General features: G+C 43.2%; 1 protein-coding gene across 7 annotated transcripts in view; it reads left to right on the top strand.

The window, feature by feature from the left end:
* SGO2 (shugoshin 2) overlaps positions 1–20,473 on the top strand; it is a 36,187-nt gene that overhangs the window by 9,155 nt on the left and 6,559 nt on the right. For 2 of the 7 annotated variants that reach the window (XM_072342348.1, XM_072342349.1), the window contains exons 1-8: positions 12,020–12,151; positions 12,356–12,496; positions 13,452–13,627; positions 13,870–13,932; positions 14,524–14,618; positions 15,314–15,579; positions 16,179–18,107; positions 19,020–19,149. In XM_072342348.1, coding sequence (XP_072198449.1) covers positions 12,118–12,151; positions 12,356–12,496; positions 13,452–13,627; positions 13,870–13,932; positions 14,524–14,618; positions 15,314–15,579; positions 16,179–18,107; positions 19,020–19,149 — 2,834 coding nt within the window. In that variant the 5' untranslated portion in view covers positions 12,020–12,117. Of the gene's footprint in view, positions 1–11,987; positions 12,152–12,355; positions 12,497–13,451; positions 13,628–13,869; positions 13,933–14,523; positions 14,619–15,313; positions 15,580–16,178; positions 18,108–19,019; positions 19,150–20,473 lie in introns of those variants that run through there. The other 5 variants (XM_072342351.1, XM_072342352.1, XM_072342353.1 and 2 more) reach the window with 4 other exon arrangements.

Below are 20,473 nucleotides of genomic sequence, written 5' to 3'. Positions count from 1 at the left end.
ATTTTGCGCAAGTCCTGGCACTAGTTGCTGCCTATTGCTCTGCTGAACTTGTTTGCAAAAAGTATCTGTTCAGAGGCTGTTGGATGCCTTGAGCACCAGGGATAAGCTTATTCTGTGAATACAGCAGTGAATACAGGATATGGAGAGACAGGAGCTGTTAAATGGGGTTGGACAGTGTATTCCAGCAATTCCATGTCCTACAGGATGAACCAACCCGTCAAAATAGCTGATGGTGCAGAAATTTTGGACCAAAGTCTTGCTGGCTTTTTGTATTGGGGAAGTTTATACTGCTGATGAACCAAAGTCCCTTCTAGCCTTCTCATTGAAATCTCTTTGGCCTTGAATTTTGGCTCAAATAGTTTGAAGGAGAAGTGGAGAGAGGTGTGGGTATGGTTAAGAAGCCCAATCAATGTCACCACAAAGACTCCGTTAACTTGTAATTTCTGCAGGTACCAAGCAAAGTTTAGGTCTTTCTCCATGAACAGTTCAGAATAGAGAGGAATGGTGTGTACAGCAACTGCTTTTTACTTTAGACTGATCCTATCAGGAAACTTGTGATATGCTGGTTTTGATTGTTTTGTTGTTGTTTTTTTTTTTAAAGAAATTATAGAAAAACTGTATCCGAGTTGAAAGGAAGCTTCAAGTCAGAACTTCTAAAGACGCTTGCAATCTTTGATTAAACTTAACAATTGCTAGGTTTTCTTGTGCAATACTGTCTTCTGGCATCTCCATAAAGAGACTCAGTGCCTGAGGATCAGCTGGCATAAGAACAAAACATTGTTTTGAATTATGGGTTTTTCTTTTTTTTTTTCCTTTGGCATTCCCTTCCAACCCAAGCCTTTCTATGATGATGGCTTCTGCATTAGCGTACAGGACCATCTCCAAGCCCCAGGTTAATGCAGCTAAACATTATGACCTTCTGATGGGTGGGTGGATGGCTGTTTCCTGGCTAGAAGCAGCTGAAAATATTTAATTCTGTCATTTCTGTATGCAGAAAGTTCCCATGGAGTCTCTCTACTGTGTGGTGAATATTAAATGCATCTCAGCAGTAGATGCTTCTACTTGTCCATTGAGCTTTGAGATTTGTGTGCCTAGACTTCTAGTCAGAGGAAGAGAGGGATGTAAAGGTGAATGATGTGACTCAACTTTTATCCCAAGGTGGGATTCATGCAAGGCTGAGGGTTGTGACAATCTATCTAGGGAAAGAAATATTCTTGGTTTCTTGTTTTGTATAGCAAGGATGAAAATAAGCCAAACCACTACAGACCTGCAAATGGAGAATAGAAGGATGGAGAATAGAAGGCAGTTATGCTTCTGTCTGTTTGTTTTTTTTTTTTTTTTTTTTTAAAGCTGAATTCTTTAAGGAGAATAAGAAAGATGGTTAAATGGGACACCTGAAGAAAACGTTATCCTAACAGGCATGTCACATGTAGGGATGTTCATTCCTGTTCTACTCTGGATCTTGTGTGGATACTGTAGGCAAGTTAAATTGTGTAATGGCTGCCTCTGGAGTGTAGTGTTCTCTTTTTAGTTCTTAACAAATAGTGTGGTGAATTGAGAAGCAGTAGGGATACACTGAGAAAATGTAAGCTCCCAAAACATTGTTGGATAAACAGAAAGAGGAAGTGAAGGGAATGTGATTAAGTACAAGGGGGTGGGGAAAGCAGGAAGGATCTAAAGAGCTAAAATAAGTAAATAAAAACAAACAATGCCCTCCTCAAGTAACAAATGTGTTACCACATCCAAACTAGAAGACATTAGCTAGTTCACCTACAACTAAGTGAGGTGTGTGAAGTAAGGGTCTGTTATGCATTTGCTTCCTTTGCGTTCTTTGCTTTCAAATCTGGTCCAGGCTTCTCTGGGGGGACTCCTTGTTTTGCTTCTGTAGCTGCAGAATACGAGTGCTATTAAGTGAAACCATGGCATGCAGGGCTGATTCCATTATGAAAAATGAGGACTGCATGGCAGGTCAACTTCCCTCCTGCTGTGTGATGTATGTTGCACCTTGAACTCAGAGCTATGGGAGAGCCCTTGTGCTCTGCTCTGTTAAATCCAGCTCTACTGTTGCTTGAACAAATATTTTCTTAGCTCTCTCACCCAATGGGGTTGGAACAAACAATAGGTTGTGGTCAGTGATTTACTAATAAAACATAAAACCCAATTCATGTTCTTATAGGCTAATCTAACATTGTTGGATTCATTATGGAAAAATTTCAAAATTTACAAATCTTTTAACCTAAAAGTGATGGTAGAGAATGTGTTTTATAGGAATCTTAGCTGGAAGAGTGCTATTCATGTGTGTTGAGAACATTACTGGCACTGACTCTGCAACTTGTGAGTGACATCTCATGTTAAGGTATAAACTGCTGTTAAGTCCCATTTGGGGTTGATACTATATATAAAACGGCACTACAGTGAAACTCCAGCTAGACAGTGCTGAGAAAAAACAGAGCCTAGTTATGACTGAGTGGTAGTGTAAAAATGGCTTGGCTTATGTAGGTCATTCTGATGTACTGTATCAGTCTGTTGCTTCCTTGGATTAGTGAGTTCAGTTTCTTGCTGTCCTTTTGAGTTCTCCATGCAGAATGAAGATTGATTCTTTGATTTGTTGCTGCTCTTTGGTATGCTTGGCCTGGGGGAGAAGATTTTCTTTATCTTGGGCTTAAAGGGTGGTTTACAGACCTATTCTCTGCAATCAGTTGTGATACATGATTGCAGGGGAACCCCTCATCTCCAAATTCTCTAATGCTGCAAGAGTTTCTCCCACTTCTGTTGCATCCGGAGAAGCACCAGGGAGAGGGATGGCTTTTTCACTGGCCGGTAGCATAACTGACCTTTACAAAAGTACTAACATTAGTCCAAGCTTAAGAACAAACAAGAAATTGTCTTTTTGCTTATTTCAACTTAGATGAAGTACTCCTCTTGCAGTTGTCATAGGCTTCAGGAGTCTAAGCTAAATACTATTTCTAGGATGCAATGGGAAAATCTATACCCTCCTCCACTCCAAAGGTATTAGGCACAGACTGAGTTTACTCTTTCTGTGTAAAGCTGCTGGAGCTCAGCAGGCTATAACTTGGTATTGCTGCCCCTTGCCCCCCCTGCCTGGCCCTGTGGGACTCAGGGTGAAATATGCTCACTCTGTTTCCAGGTGTACTCTGCAGCTTTGAGGGCAGGGAGCATGGCAAATGAATGCAGGGAGAGCCTGAAAGGTTGAATCCAGTGGTCTTGGAAGGACAACAGTTCATAGATTAGTATGTCTGCAGAAGCTCTGTGCCAACCCAAATAGATTCACCTTTTTTGTGTGGTCAGCTGAAACGATAACTGCTTCAGAGTCGTGATGGACAAATGAGAACTGCTTTGCTGGTAGATTCTGCTCTGGATGATTGGCCTACCCAGCTTCTTGTACAAACAGCTTGCTTGCACAAGCAGTAGCCAAACTGCTGCAGTTCATAGCAGAGTGTGGTCTACTGTTATCATCCTGGCAAGGCAGCATGCAGCTGCTAGCTGTTCACATGACAGCTGCTGAAATGTCTGGATGAGAGATAAGCAACTCAAGTATCAGGCAGTTGTTAGAGTTATTACCTCTTAGGCTAGGATGTCTGTGCTCATGAATCAGTCTTCTGGATCCTAAATCCCACTAGGACATGACTTAAGCTCCCAAATTATCTATTTATCTTAGTAAAGCTATTGCTTATCTTCAAGGAGGTCTGAATTAAGGCTTTGGAAATTATGGGGAGTAATAGGAGTCTCCATTACTTTGTTTTGATGGGAAAGGTGGGGGTGTGTGGGCAGGAAATGATCTAAGATGCACAGAAGTAGAATTTTGAGATTAGCTGGGTTCCCGTTCTTTGACTCCTGGACTCTTAAAGATGTATAAGTTTTCTTCCGATAACTACTGTTGATGAAAACAGATTTAGTAATTTAAACTGATTAGGGCTTTGGGAGATGAACTACTTAGTCTCCAAATTTGGTAAAGCATTTTCAGTTCCTTTCCCAGAGGGGGAAATGACCTTAAGCCTGTGCTTATAATTAAGCAGCACTTCTGGATGAACTATGAGCAGATCTGGAGGGTCTCAGTAACAATGCCTAATTTTCACCTTCAGAAAACTTTTTAACTTTGATATCTCCTGACTATTGAGCAAGCGTCTCTGAGTCTGACTTTTCAAAGGTCTTGGAGAACTGGGGAGGTGCCTGAAGACTGGAGGATGGCCAATGTCACCCCAGTCTTCAAAAAGGGCAAGAAGGATGACCCGGGTAATTATAGGCCAGTCAGCCTCACCTCTGTCCCAGGGAAGGTGATGGAACAGCTTGTGCTGGATGCCATCTCCAGACAACTGGGAGAAAAGGAGGTTATCAGGAGTACTCAGCATGGGTTCACCAAGGGGAGGTCGTGCTCGACCAACCTGGTGGCCTTTTATGAAGATGTCACTAGCTGGGTGGACGGGGGGAGAGCGGTAGATGTAGTCTACCTTGATTTCAGTAAGGCTTTTGATACGGTCCCCCATGACATCCTTATAACAAAGCTGAGGAAGTATGGGATAGATGAGTGGACGGTGAAGTGGATCGAGAATTGGCTGACTGGCAGAGTGCAGAGGGTTGTCGTTGGCGGTGCGGTGTCTGGCTGGAGGCCTGTGACTAGTGGTGTCCCCCAGGGGTCTGTGCTGGGTCCGGTCTTGTTCAACATCTTCATCAACGACCTTGATGAGGGGATAGTGGCCACCCTCAGCAAGTTTGCTGATGACACGAAGCTGGGAGGATTGGCTGACACGCCTGAAGGCTGTGCAGCCATTCAGAGAGACCTGGACAGGCTGGAGAGCTGGGCAGTAAGAAACCGGATGAGGTTTAACATAAGCAAGTGTAGAGTCTTGCATCTCGGTAGAAATAATTGCATACACCAGTACAGGTTGGGGGAAGACCTGCTGGAGAGGAGCTCTGCTGAGAGGGACCTGGGCGTCCTGGTGGACGACAGGTTGGCCATGAGCCAGCAGTGTGCCCTTGTAGCCAAGAAGGCCAATGGCATTCTGGGGTGCATTAAAAAGAGCATAGCCAGCAGGTCAAGGGAGGTGATCCTCCCCCTCTACTCTGCCCTGGTGAGGCCTCATCTGGAATACTGTGTCCAGTTCTGGGCTCCCCAGTACAAAAAAGACAGGGATCTCTTGGAAAGAGTCCAGCGGAGGGCCACAAAGATGGTGAAGGGCCTGGACCATCTCCCCTACGAGGAGAGACTTAGGGAACTGGGTCTGTTTAGCCTTGAGAAAAGAAGGCTGAGAGGGGACTTGATCCAGGTTTATAAATACCTGAGGTGTGGGAGCTATAGTGGCAAGGCTGGTCTCTTTTCAGTAGTGCGTGGGGACAGGACTAGGGGCAATGGGCTGAAACTCCAGCATAGGAAGTTCCGCACGAATGTGCGCAAGAACTTTACGGTGAGGGTGACGGAGCACTGGAACAGGCTGCCCAGGGAGGTGGTGGAGTCTCCTTCTCTGGAGATATTCAAGACCCGCCTGGACGCCTACCTGTGCGACGTGGTGTACGGAGCCTGCTTTGGCAGGGGTGTTGGACTCGATGATCTCTAGAGGTCCCTTCCAACCCCTATAATTCTGTGATTCTGTGAGTCCAACAGAGACAGGATTTAGGCAAGTGCACAGCACCATAAGATGAACAGGAACTTCCTATTCTTGGTCTCTGCTTGTATAACATCAGGATATAAATTGATGGGGAGAGGAGAGGTTAAGGGAACACCAGGGGGAAAACAGTATGGGTAGCTGGAGGACACGCAAGAAAATATCTTAAGCAGTATTTGGTGTGTACTCAGAAGGTTGTCTTCTGAAAGTACCCTGGATTGGAAATTCTTAGAAAATCATACTCAGTGAGTAAAACAAAAATGTGCATAAGAAGGATGGAAAGCTGATTCATCAGCTTATGTCAGGAGCTGAGGGGAACGAAGGCTGTGAAAATGTCCCTGAGTGGCATCTAGTGGTGCTTCTAGTTCTTGCAATGAGGAAATTAAACAAAGGTTATGGCCAAGGCTATTTTGATGCATGGAACTGTGAGCTGGAGTCCTTTCTGGGTGTTAGGTGGTAGTCCATCATTAACATTAAAGCCTAGCATGTCAAGTATTTTAAGTGCACCAGAAATGCTGTGAATTACATGTGGTTCATGTATTGTAGTCTGACAATTCCACAGTAATTTTTAATTGTTACTTGCAAAACATTAATGAACTCCTTGCCATTTAAAAGGCAACTTATGTATCCCAGCAGAAATGCTCTTTTCTTAAACGGTAGGGCCATGCAAAATGTTTTGTGACTTGAGTCATGAATTAAAGATTAATTCCTGCAATATATATATATATATATATTTTTTTTTTTACAGGGCAAGTACATATGACCAAAGATTTGCAATTATAGAGACTTGCTTTGCACACAGGCAAGGCCCTTGTGAAGCAGGCTATATCTTGGAACTGAGTGGGTTCACTGAATACTTTCTTTGTGGTATCCAATTGCTCGGTTGCATTTGTTTGCTGTATCCAGTTTCTTTTTCTGGTAGGTTTGGGATAATTTTCAGCAGAGATTCAACGGAGGACTAGGACAGCAGAGACAAAAAAGCTGCTTCTGCCACTTCAGGAGCAAAAGCATCTCTTTGAAAGGCCACATGCTGAAAACAAAGCTCTTGCGTGTCTGTGCCAGCCCTACATTGACATTAAGTTCACCTATGTTGGTTAAGGCCCACATCACTGTGCAGGCTAGAAAGGAATTATAAAATTTGTGGTCAGGCAGGGCATTTAAGATAGAAAGAAGTATGCCAATAAAAGGTGTTCATTAACCCCTAAGTCCAGAAGCACATTATTTAAACCTTCTAGCATGCAGCAGGTGCCTCATTAGAATAAAAGTGGAGTGTATGGTTTCAAGGAGGCTGCTAGAAGTTTCTGATGCCAGTCTTGGCGTAATGAGGAAATAACCAAGTGATCAAATTCTAGAGGTCTACATACAGTAGACATCTTCCTAGTTCAACTTTCCTTTTTGTTTCTTTTTTTTCCCCACAATTACATTTTCTGTTGCAGTTCCTTCTCAGATGTAATGAGAGGTGCTGGAGGTTGAGTTTATGTGCAGATGATTTGCATTCACTACTTATGACTTCTCAGCTGGTTTACTGTGCTTCTGTCCTAAAGTCAGTAGTCCCACATTGCTAGTGAAAAGTTAACACTCAGACCCCTACAAGAAAGAGATGCTGAAGAAAGCAGCAAATCACTCACATTTGCAGAGCTCTGCTGGTGTGCTGCTGAAAGACCTATGCGATAAATCTTAAAAGATCTTTTCAATAGGAATGCTGTTCTGTGAAGATGGGCAAAAAGAGGGGCTTAGCTCTCAGAAGCAGACTTTGAAGCACATGCATGAAATCCATTTAATATCCCCTTCCTTAACTTTCATCTGAACTGTTAGTGCTGTTTCTTTTTGCTAGTGCAAGTCTATTGAGATCCAGTCCTCCAGTCTGCTTACCATTTTGAGTTTGTGTGTAACAGGATACATAACCTACACAAATGTGTAGGGTCACCCACTAGAATTGTCTAGTATTCTAGTTAAGACTTAATGGCACCTAGAAAACATAAATCAGATCTGTAGCAAATTCACTGTCTGTATACTGTACTGTTTATGAACAAAGACATTCTGGATTCAGAAAGTGCTTCTATGCAAGTGCCATGCTTAGCAAAATCTTTTTTTTGTTTTCTTACCATGAGCATTCTAGCCTATGAAGATATCACAGCTTCTCTCTCAATTTTAGTGGGATACATGTATTGCCTGTGAACTGCCAATTTTCTACATGTTTTGAACAAGAAGGTTCTTAGGTTAGCATTACAAAAGCAAAAAATTCCTGGGTCTGATTTACTGCTGTTTATACTCTTATTTTCTTACTGGTGTAAGCCACTGTAACACCAGAATCTTAGCTTTGTGAGACTTAGATAATCTCTCGTCAGCACAGTCTGAGCATCTGAGTCAGTGACAGCAAAGCAGTGTTGAAGGCAGTTTGTAGTGGACCAGAAAAACAGAAGTACCTCTTGTGCTTTATGCTATATTTAACTGAGAGAAAGACTTCCACAGGAAAATATCAACAGGAAGACATTCTTGGTTTACCTGGAAAATGTTATGCACAGATGAAAGTGTAATAATAATATGAAAATAAGTAACATGAATGCAGTGAATGAAGTTGTGGGTAGTAACATCATGCAAGAGTGTTTCAATTCCTTTCTTTAGGTGGTTTCTTTTCATGGCTGGGGATACTCTAGCTGTCACTGTAATGCAAGTGTCTCAATGATATCTAGGATCCAATTGCATTCTACCAAGTATCTCTATCAGTAGCGAACTTGAGCTAGGAATAAAGAGTGTGGGACACTTAGAGACCCACTACAAAAAATCTAGTCAAAACCAATTTGCAGTCAGGATTGCAGTAGAAACTGAGAGATAACCTAGTAAAGAAGACAGCACAGTACTTAAAGTGATGGTAAGGAGTTTGGTGATGGGAAATAAGACCATTTAAGGTGAGTGTCAGTCCTGCAGGTTGCTTGCATTCCCATTGTGGTGATGTATATTCTTTCACATAATGCGATCCATTAAATTGCTGCTGGTTCTTGGGCACACAGCTTGCCCTCCCCACTGTGTGTGTTTAAATCTGATCTATGGGGTACAAAGGCAGTTAGCTGTAGATCACTGAACAGACTGAAAAGAGGACATGCTGGAAGAGATAAGGGCTGGCATGACAGGACACAGTAGGAGAGCAGCTGGCATTAGGCCCACAAATTTACTGTAAAATCAAAGTACATGCTTCACTTTCCTGCTCCAAAAAACACAGACTAATGGCTTGCCTAGTAAGCTTTCTGCATTACTGGGTATTGTTCCCATATTCTCTTTCATACATGGACTCAAGAAATTATGCACTACCTGCATCAACTCTTGTAATAGTTGTCAGGATCTGGGTTTGGAGCTTCCCTGACTTTGCTTACCTATGAGAAGCTTTTCTCTCTTGATGCCTCTGCCGGTGAGTAGGAGATGAAGCTACAGCTTCACACAGGACTGTAGCTTTCACTTTTTGCTGAGAGAAATTAAAAGGAAAAAAAAAAATGCCCCAGGGAAAAGGTTAATTCTGCACCCTAAAGTTGAGCTATCAACCTCAAGCTAAATTATCCTTCTACTCTTCAAGGTGTTACTTTTGGGTGGCTGGTTGTAAACATAGATGACTTGTTGACATGGGAGGCTGAGACTTTTTTTTTTTTTTCTCCTGTCAGATCCAATTGCTTGTAAAGGGTGCTATCAGTATTCAGTAGATGTAGGGTTATAGAGCAGAGGAAAAACTAGACCTGTTACCACCCTAGAGCCTGTCTGGGGTTTCATCTGTGGTATGCATGGCATGAGACTGGAGCACCTCCCCTATGAAGACAGGCTGAGGGAGCTGGGCTTGTTCAGCCTGGAGAAAAGAAGGCTGCAGGGTGACCTCATTGCAGCCTTTCAGTCCCTGAAGGGAACCTATATCCAGGAGGGGAGTAAGCTCTTCGAAAGGGCTGACAATAGCAGGACAAGGGGAAATGGATTTAAGTTGAAAGAGGGTATAGATTTAGGTTGGATTTTAGGGGGAGGTTCTTTACTAGGAGGGTGGTGAGGTCCTGGAACAGGCTGCCCAGGGAGGCTGTGGATGCCCCGTCCTTGGAGGTGTTCAAGGCCAGGTTGGATGGGGCCCTGGGCAACCTGATTTAGTGATCCTTGGGGTCTCTTCCAACCTGGGTCATTCTGTGATTCTGTGAGGCTTTATAGCAAAAAAGGGTCCTATCTCTTGGTGTTTCATCTATATTGTTTTCCACATACAGCATTGGGAAGAATTCAAACAGCCAGGAAATCACAATACAACCTACTGCTTTTTCACCATTGCCTTTGCAATGTATGCAGTGCATACTTTGCACAGTATGAATGACAGTAGCCTGGGCATCACCATGACTAACCAAGGCAGTGAGAGCCTTTTGGATTTTCTTAATTAGAAACTTTGCAGGTTGCAGTTTTGAATGTACAAATTGAATATGCAATCCTCTATTCTTGGGAATGTGGTTGGTTTTTTTTTCTTTGTCATTAGCTGCTTACCTATTAAACAATAGCATCAGGTTTATGAGATGTGACCATAAATGTTGTCTTGCTCTGTGACAGCTTAAGGAAAAATGCAGTTACAAAAGCAAAGGCATTACCAGGAGACATTGGTGTCTTCCAGGAAAAAGCCTACTTGCTACTTAGAGAACTTGAGCTGTACTTTCTCTTCCTCATCTCAATGCATTGCTCTCTTTCAAAAGCCCAAGCCTTAGGTATGTGTCTAGGCAGATGCAAGAGATGGTGGACTTGATTTTTTTACCTACTGTGTTGTTGCCTTAGCTGTGGAAAGTCAGGCAGGCAGCCACCAAAGGATGGCTGGAGGTTTGAATATAGACTCTCTAAGCAGCATTAGTTTTCCTAGCCACTTCTGTAATTTCTATCTCCCTCTTTGGCAAAAGAGACACCAAGCTTAATGCTTCTCCATCTTTAGTCCAGCTGTGGGGCTGATAAACAAGTTAGATTTGGTTTCTGAGGGCATTGCTGTTGGGCTGGCATTATTAACTCCATTCCCAGCAGAGCTCCTGCTATTTGCTCTTACTTGAAAAATGCAATCCTACTTCCCTGTCTTTCCTTCTGTTAGACCTGTCCAAGGCTTATCTGCTGGTATGCCCTGAGTAGTGTGCAAAATGACCTTTACAGTGTGAACACTGCCATGCCAGGACTTGACCCTGGGTCCTGCTAGCCAGACTCGTTTCCTATTATGTGGCAAGGGTAGAAGTGATGAAAAATTAACATTTCAGAAATGAGGCTATTCCCTAGCCCTGAGGTGAGCTGACCTCTGGTGTTTCCCCAAAAGCAAGAAATGCCTTTGTGTCACTGTAGGGCAGGGAGGGAAATGTTACTGTGCTTGTGTTCTTGCAGAAAGGCAAACGGCAACAATAAAACCCACCTAGCTACTAGTGCGTGCTTGGGCAAAAATTACAATAGTGGCAGCAGTAAACATGGAACTTTCTCAGTTAATTCCCCCTTCTCTGTTGTTCTGCAGTGTAGGTCCTACTTGAGCAAATGGTGTTGCTGTCTTGGCAGCTATTGGGCCTTGCTTTACTGTTACTACCAGAAACATGTCTACTCGCATCTTGAAACCGGAATAATTGTCATCTGTGGTGCCACATATTTAAACAGTGGAATTCTTTGCTAAGGCTGTGTAGGAAAGAGTCTCTGTTTCTGATCTGTGCACCGCTAATGCAACTTGCTGTATTGTGTGCTTTATAAACTTCATTAAATCATGTTTAGGCTCCGACTGTGGAATCTATTGCACGTGGAACATAAATATCAGAGAAAGCTATCTGAGTATTCTCTCTGCTCTATAGCATATGCAATGCCAGTGATTCCCTGAGCAAGAAATAAAGGAATATGCAAGTCTGCATACAGGCACCATTGCAGCACTGATTTTTTTTCTGGGCCAGTGTGGAAACTGTTTTCAACTCATTACTAGATAGAAGGAATCAAATGATTTAGTAAATCCCCATGACTTAACGTATTGAGTACCACCTACAGTAGCGGTAGGAGTAGGCTCTTAGAAATGCAACCCCTCACATTTGTCCTTCCCAGTGCATATTTTTTACTAGTCTCGCTGGGATTGCATGTTGGCCCTGCATCTCCACTGCAAGCTGTTCTTTGAACTATTGCTTTATTTTCTTTCACACTGCTTCCTTAAAATATTTAACATCTGCACGTGCACTGTCCGCTTCTTGAAGGTGACCTCAAAGGTGTTTAGATAGGAATGCATTCATTTGGACTGAAAGGTAAATTACTGCGGCGGAGGGGGAAAGAGTTGGAAGAGCTGAGTTGGAAGGAAGGTAGCAGACCCGTATCACAGCTACTCGGCACCGCCCGCCGGGCACTCCGCCCTTTCCTCTGCGGAACCGCTTCTGCCGTGCGCCCGCCCTGTCCGCCGCCGGGGCGGAGCGAGGCGAGAGGCGGGCGGTCTGCAGCTGTGTTTGAATTCTAACGTCTATGGTAGGTAGGGCTGCCGTTCGTCCATCCTTCCTCAGGCATGACGAAGGGCTGCGGTCCCGCTGGGAGGAGAGGTGAGGGAAGGCTGCTGGCCTGGATGGGAGGAAGGTCGGCGGAGGGCTCGGGGCCGTAACGGCCCGCGGAGGTGCAGCGCGATGTGCCGCGCGCTCACTCTGTCCACGGGGCCTGGAGTGGGGCGGGGAGGCAGTTCGCCTCTGGCAGAGTAAACCTTCGGCAGGCTCCGCGCTAACCCTGCCTTGTGGCTCTTCTTCCTCCAGCGATGGCATGTCGGAAGGCCTCCGAAGCTTCCTTCGTCCTGGACGATGTACGAGAGCGGATGCGGGAGAAGAAAAACGGTGTCCTGAGAGCCGCTAAGTTGAACGCCTCAATTGCGTCAAAAATCAAAACTAAAATAATCAGTAAGTGTGTTTTATCTTGCACTGTGTTCGTAGGGGCTGTTTGAACTGCGCCTTGGGCCAAGGGGTGGGAGTAGGGTAGTCTCTTAGTGAGTGCTTTTATAGTTTACAACTTCTTACCAGCCTCTGGGCTTCTAGAGAGTTTGGTCCCCTTGTGAATGAGAGTCAAGTGCATTCTGAGGTGTCTGAAGATGTCTGAGGGATATGTGACTAGGAAGTGTAACACAGAGCCCATGGAAGAGCAGCTGGCACCTTTGGAGCAGCAGCTGGGGCAGCTGCAGGCTGCTGGAGTGTGTCTCTGGTGGCTCTGGTCAATGCTCTGGGCAAGTGAGTCCTCAGGGTCTGTATTAGCATCCTGTCAACAGCATTAAATGCAGGAGGTGTTCTAATGTTTATACTTACCATTGTAGAAGCTAGTCATAACTGGATTTATAAGGGGAAATATTGGAGAAATAGTATGTAAAATTAAATATTACTGTTACTCCCGCTTACTTGCTATAAAATTAGGAAAGATGGTTTCAAGTCTGCTTGAGGTATATTATGGAGGGAAGTAGATGTCTCTCCTTTTTGGATGGATATAAGGTCTGAGACCTATAGTTGACTTTTTCATTCAGAAGCATGTCTGTCTGTACTCAGCTCCCAAGCCATTCTATTATTCATTAAGAATTGAAAGATAGGTTACTGGCTGAGCATGACCCTTTGAAAATGGAGATGTCTGCATCTAAAGTGTTTCAGGTTACTATGGAAAGTCTTCCTTGCTACTTTCTGGAGAATTCCATACTTATAACCATGTGGGAATGATTTGTACTACTGTCTTTGTGTAGAGGACTGATGAATTGTAGATATCTGAGCCTGAAGGAAGGCTAATCTGGGAAGAGAAGGGAATATGACAAGGGAGGAGAAAGGCATGAACAAAACCTTGAATACTGATACAGTGTGGTGTTTCTCTTGACTACAGACAACTCCTCCATTATTAAAGTTTCCCTAAAGCACAACAATAAAGCACTGGCACTGGCCCTCAGTGCAGAGAAAGCTAATGCACAGCAGCTTGCCAAGGAGAAGGTCATCTTGCAGAAGGAGTTGGAGCAGTGCCACTTCCAGAATGCTTTTCTGCGAAACAGGCTCTGCTTCCAGGTATGGCACTAACAGAGTTATCAGAGGGTGGGCAGAGCTAGTGCCTTTGCCTTGGGGGAGGTGCATGAGCTGTCACTGATTATCAGTATCTTTTGCATCTGAAATGAGTTTGTTTACATATACATTCTTTAAGTTATGTTCTCCCCAGAGGTGCAGTGCTTTTTTATGGCTTCCAGTATCCTTGTTGGAACAGATGTTTTGATTTAATACAGTTATTGTTTCTCTGTGTTTCCTCAACATAGAATAGCATCTTGAAAGACCTTGAAAACATTGTGGAGTCAGTTAAAATGGCTCGGCTTTCTGAGGTAAGCAGTGGGAAATGTGAGGATGCCGTTGGTTGTACTGGAAAGGAAGCTGTCTCCTGCTGAATTCAGTGTTGAACACTTTTGCCATTTTTCTTAGTTTGCTTGATGATTTCTGTCTGTTTTTTTGTTTGTTTGGTTGGTTTTTTAGCTTGGTGCTAATGTTGCTTGAAGTATGTGTATGCTTGAAGTAGTGGGAATCTTCCCACTTCCTTGTCTCAGATTATCTAAACTAGTTTAAGTTCATCCTTCTGCCTGTGGAGGCAGAATGTGATTTTGCTGTGACTCATTGTGTTTAATTTGCTCAGTAAATAACTTCTAGTAAACCAGGAAGTTGCAAGCGTAGGCCTTGGCTAGTGTAGCTGATGTTCTCTTGAAAGGTGGATAAAGCTGCCTTCTTCAGCAGATGCAGTTCTGTTGAAACCTTGGAGTGGGAGGACAGGACCTCTGGCTGTGCAGTTTTAAATGGAAGAGGTTCACTGGAAGTATTTGATGCTCTTCTATAGGTGAAATTGGGCTGTTACTGTCTGTATTCAGGTTTTTGCACAGGTGATGGCAAGAAACTTAAATTCCCTTTATTTATCTGCTTTCCAGTATCCTACTAGTCCTTTGTACCTGTCTAATGGCCAGAAGAACAGCATGACTGAAGATAGCTGGGCTGATTATATTGCAGATGATCATCTTCTGAGGTTGGCCTTAAAGTCAGATGTTGAAATGGCTCTTGTGTTTTAAATGTTTCCTGTTGTTTGTTTCTATTACTTGTGTTCTCTAAAGCATTCCTGCTCACTATTTACCTTTAACCTGTCTTTCTACTGCCATTACTCATCTTATTTGTCCTAATGCCAAGTGTTTTTACATGAACTTGCCCTTTTCTCTCCTGTGAAAACGTATCACTTTAAGTTTTTTTTCTTTATGGCTGGAGGTTGCTCTAAGATTTCCTTCCCAGCCCTTGTTGTCTTACACAGATGGTAGATTCTTTGGAGGAAAGGCCATGTCCTTTGAGTTTATGGCTGTGATGATTTAATTGTAGCTACTGTAAACAGTTAGATCTTATTTCTGCTAATGATGTATTCCTATGATCTTCTACAAAAATACTTAAGCATGCATGTAGCTACATAGAAGAAGGCTGTACCTCTGTGTTGCCTTCTGTATTTTTTTTTTCCTGCTTCCACATATGTAGAGACGTGCTTTCCTTATGAATTGTACTTATTTGTGAAGTGGAAAAAATCTATCCTAGTCAGGCAGTTAGTGTTCTTTCTGAAGCATTCAGAAATGTGTTGCTGCAGCATAGTGGCTTTTGGGAGGTGAAAGCTGTGTTCTGTTGGGTTCTTTAGCATGCTGAAGGTGTGGAATATACCCTACTGCTGTTAATTTCTCTCACCAGCACTGCAGCGATGCCACTGAGGGTACCCGTTTCAAAGCCAAGAAATTTGAGACAGCAAAGTGGCAGTTCCATAGCAATACAGAAGTCCTCATTAGGTTTTCAGACTTGTGTTCCTGATAAGCCTCTGGAAACTTTGTCTGTTTCTGAAGATGCTTTGCCACCACAGTTTGCTGGGAAGCCTCAGTCCCACCAGGAAGAAAGTGGGAAGAACCAGAGTGAAGGAATGGGAGCACAAGATGCTTTTCTTGACTCATGCCCCTCTAGAGGTAAGTGCATCTTCACTAGTTGTTCTGGTATGATTTGACATATATGTGGTGCCGTAGCTCCCCTTAGCTTGTAGCTATAGCTCCTGTTGTTCTAAATGACTGTTAGGACCTGTATATTTCAGTGACACTGATATTGCAAGAATTATGGGTAACCCAGAATGGGAGATCTCAGTGGGAATAGCTGGTATGTTTACAGTATCTCAAGACTACTCACCAGGTATCCTGAGTAATAGGCACTGTGCTTGCATAAGGTTTTCACAAGTGTCTAAAAGTGCTGTTCCCTGGAGCACAATTGGATATGCAGCTTTTGTTCATGTGGATTTTTTTTTTTCATATGAGTAATTTCTCACATTGATTGTGAGCATCCCTAGAAATTAGGGCTGCTTAAGGGATCTTGCTTTGGGATGCCTTTGTTCTGACCAAAGCTGAGCAATTTGGTTACTATAGTGAGTTTGTGGAGTCTGTGGAACAAAAATCATGATTTTTCTATCTTCTGGTTTTGTGGTAGGATTGCAGGATGTATTTTATAGTGGTACTGAAAAAGGTGACTTTTCTGCTATGTTTCTGAGTCTTAAGAATGAATTTTGTCTTACTGACAGAGTCCTTGTGTGCTACCCAACAAAATCTCAACAATTTGTCAGCACCTGCTTGGGAAAGTTGTCCACTTTCGTATGAAGATGAAATGGTGAAGCGCTTCTGTATTCGTCTCTCACAAGGGCATGTTACACAGAGAAAACGTTCAACTTGGTTTGCAGCAAGCACTCAGTCTTCAAGTGCCGATACCATTCCACATGTCGCTTCAACTCGGACAACCTGGTGTGGTATTACAAAGGATAGCAGCAGCTTCAGTGAGGACAACATACAGCCACAGCTGAAGTCTCCCAGCTCACTGCCTTCCCCTACTGAAGCTGCTGTTAGTCCCAGTAGAAGACTTCCAGTTAAAGAAACTTCTTGTGATCAGCCACAGGCTAAAGAAACTGGGTGTAGTGTTGAAGTAGATTCCAGCTCCAATGAGGTCATGGAGTTCATTCCTGTAAAGATTAGAAGTAAAGTTGACTGTAAAACTGATGAGAAAAAGTCTGTTAAAAAAACAAGTTCAGGAAGAAAGAAAACAAATGTGATCAAAACCAGTGCAAAAAATGGTTCTGATATACCCCAAAGCAAAGAGAAAACCCAAAATGCAGAGAAGCCTATTTTGTCAGAAGTTGCAGTATGGCCTAGTGGGTCAGAGGCTTCTGATATGGAGCAGAAGGCTTGTGTTGGAGCTTTAGACTTGAAGATCAGGGGCTCTGGTGTGGTGCAGCGTTCACGTTCTCCTAATGTCAGAATCAGAAGAACGTATGTGGTGAACCCACCACAGCTGAGTGATCTTGGAAGTGGTGGCTTAGTACAAGTTGAGGAAGATGGAATTGTTGAGTTCCAAAGCATGGAGAGCAGCTTGTTAAAAGTCCCAGATCATACTGTCTTGAGTCATGAAGATCCCTCAGATGATTGCAGTCTGCAAAATTTATTTTTGTTGAGGGATAGGACTTCAAGTGTGCATGCTTCAAAGGAAGACTCATCAAATGTGACCACAAAGAGTATCAGACAGAAAACCAATAGAAAAACTAGAGTAATTTGTCAAATAAATGACTCTGTGGAGAATTTGCCGAGCAGCATGGAAAAAATACCTGAGGCCAAAGCTGAAAAGCAATGTAAAAACAATCAGATAAAGAGGAAGAAAACTGTCACAAAAAGCAGTTGTAGAGGTCAGAAACATGAAGGTAATTTTGGGTCTTCTGTAGGTGTTCAAGGAATAGCTGGCACAAGGAATTCACTAGGTAAACATAGAAGAACTTATTTGGTCTGTCCTTTGGATCTTACAGGAAACTTGGATTGTGTCCAAACAGATTTTGAAAAGGATGAAATGGTACCATCCAGTTGTGTTCCTGGGAGCAAAGCTAGCAAGATTCCCAGACTTCAGAGTGTGGTAGCTGCTCAGAACAATATAAAACAAACAGGGAAACCTCAAGAAAAGGAGCAAACTAAAGCTGTCAACACTGGTTCTTTGGAAAAAGAAGGCAATTGCAAACCAAGGCCTCGGCGAAAGAGAAAAACCTCCACTTCTCCAGAGACCAATTCTGTAGCCAAGCAGAGTGATGGTGCCCATGTCCTCTGTGAAAGTTCTATGGAACTTGTATCTAAGCAAACTGTGCTAATTAATAAATATTCCTGCCCTACCAGTCTGCTGTCTGAGCTGGGTGCTTCCCTGGAAGAGCAGATAGCTGACGTATCACTTGGAAGTAAATTTAAGGAACTTTCACAGAGCTTTGAGTCCTCCTCTGTGATCTGTTCTGCAGATTTGCCTGTCAGCTGTGGGCTTACAGATCTGCCAGTTTCCAAAAGCTCAGAGTCTGAAGGCAATGGGACTCTTTGTCCAGAAAGGTCTCTGCTATTTAAAGAAAAGAGGACACAAGAAGCATCTGAGGAAAGAAACCGGGTTGTGTCAAGTTTTAAACGTTCCCAGAGTTCACCTTCACAGGAACCTGGTAGGTGGCAGAATGGGGAGGGGACCTGTATTTGGGGGTAAATACTACATACTGTGCAGGCAATACATATATTTCTGCTCGTCTTCTTTATCAGCGTGCATTTAGTAGGCATAGAGTATCAATAGCAAGTTGTTCACGATGAATGGTTATTGCTGCAAGGGCTCAGGCTTTTTACCTTTAGAAGAATTTTTCATTGGAGATCACACTTCAACTTTTCTAGTTTTTTTTGTTTGTTTGTTTTTCCTATTTGGTCTTTTTGTTTTCCCAGGGGTTTGGTGGTGTGTCCTGTGGCTCCTAGGAGGAGTTCAGCAGATAAGCTGATTTTTTTTATTTTATTTTTCTAAAGGGGTGGAGATGAGTGGTTTTTTTTGTTTGTTTTTTGTTTTTTTTTCTTCTGTAGGTGTTCACAGAGAGGCCTATTCTATCTATAAGAGAGCTGTACTTTGTAGGGCATTGGCTGACCTCACTTTCAAAGCTGCAGTAAACACTGGCAGGGTCTTGCATTATGGGAAGCCGTGCTGAAAGTCTTCTGGGTTTTCTGGGTGCCTTAAGCTTGTTTACTACAGACTGTCAACTGGATGTTAGAACTTTCAACTCTCATTTTTGCAGAAAGAGGCTACTACATTTGAGCCCAGTGATATTTGTAATATTAAGGATCTGTTTTTTGGTTGTTTTTGTTTTTTTTTTTCCTCCAGTGAGAAGCTTAATTTGGTTAATAAGTTTGCTTGTGAGGAACAAGTATAGAATTTTGGAATAAAAAATGGTCTGAGTTTAGAGGTTTGATTAGATTCAGGCTTAGGCAGTGTTCAGAGAAACCTGGTGATGTAGGCATCTCGAAGCTGTATTTTTAAGGATATTTGGAAGTTATTTGGCAACGTTTTGATCAGCTCATCTGTAAATGTGTCTCTTTAGAGATCAGTCCGCTACAGGATTTGACCAATGGCAGGACTCCATCTCTCGTCCCCAGCTTGGAAGAAATACCAAAACGCACATCCAGGCGGAGACCGGACCCAGCCTGCTACAGAGAGCCAAGTCTCAAGTGGTGGGGATTTAAACTATTAATTCCATGGCTTTTCCTATGCTCCAACTCCTGCTCTTCTCTCACATGCTCACTGTCCAGGGTTAAATCCTCTGATGTTTTGTTGGTCTTTCAGTCCCTCCTACCCTTGGTGTTTTTGTGAGTCCCTCTTTACCACAGTGCAGTTAAGCATTATTTATGCATTAGCATATGTGTGTGTAGGCTTCTGTTAGCAAGCTATCGAAGATATCTCCTTCACTGAACAAATACATCTCTTAGCAAGCTTGCATGTGGTACCCTTGTGCTAATAAAGGATTAGTGTGAGGATAAAATACAGGATGTGGGAGCAGGGAGAGATGAGTGAGAAAATGTAGATGCCTTGCAGGCACCAAGGTCAGTGAAGAAAGAGAGGGAATAGGTTTCCCTGCAGCTAGTGGAGAAGCCCATGGTGGAGTCTCCTGCAGCCCGTGGGGTACCATGCTGTAGTAGATAACTATTAGCAGCCCATGGCAGAGCAGGTGGACATGGCTTGAAGGAGGTCGCAGCCCACAGAGGAGCAAACTCTTGGCCAGAACTGCAGCCTGTGAGGAGCTTAAAGAAGAGCAACTACCTGTTGCTCCTGTGCTGGAGCAATTTGTTCTTGAAAGATTACACTCTGTGGTACAAATCTGTGTTGGAGCAGTTCTTGAAGAGCTGCAGCCTGTGGGAATTCCACAATAGGATCAGTTTGGGAAGGACAGCATCTCATAGGGAAGACTCCATGCTGGACTAGGGGCAGTGACTGTGAAGGAGTAGGAGAGATGAGGTGTTGGGGTAACCACAGCCCCATTCCCCTGCACTTCTTAGAGTAAACAAATAGATGTGGGGGGGGGCAGACTGACAGGAAAGATGTCTTTTTTTTCTAAGTACTTGCTGCTTTAATCTGTTAATAGCACTAAATTGCCTTAATCTCCTTTATGCTGAGTCTATTTTGCCTGTGAATGTAATTGGTGACTGATGTCCGTATCCTTAACTCTTGAACTTTTTCTCATCCCTGTGTTGGGGTGGCAGTGTGGTGGAGCTTAGCTAGCCACTGGTGTGAAACCAGCAAACCCTATGAGCAAGTTGGACCTGTATTTGCTTTTTCTAGTGGATTTGAATACCAAAGCAAGTAGCTGCATTTTTCCACAAAGCAATTGCTGGTTTGGTGCAGACAGTGGCTACTATACTTTACTGTTAACTCTGTACTGTACATTTAGCTCCTAAATGATGTTTGCTGTTAAACTGATTTTATTAAAATGTCTGTGCTGGCTAGGGGTGATGCTAAGTTTTTCAGTGTTACTGTTTGAACTAGTGAGAAATTGTTTAT

This window comes from Excalfactoria chinensis, chromosome 7 (assembly GCF_039878825.1).
Source record: "Excalfactoria chinensis isolate bCotChi1 chromosome 7, bCotChi1.hap2, whole genome shotgun sequence".
NCBI lineage: Eukaryota > Metazoa > Chordata > Aves > Galliformes > Phasianidae > Excalfactoria > Excalfactoria chinensis.
The sequence above is the reverse complement of the archived record's forward strand: the minus strand, read 5'-3'. Positions and strand labels throughout refer to the sequence as shown.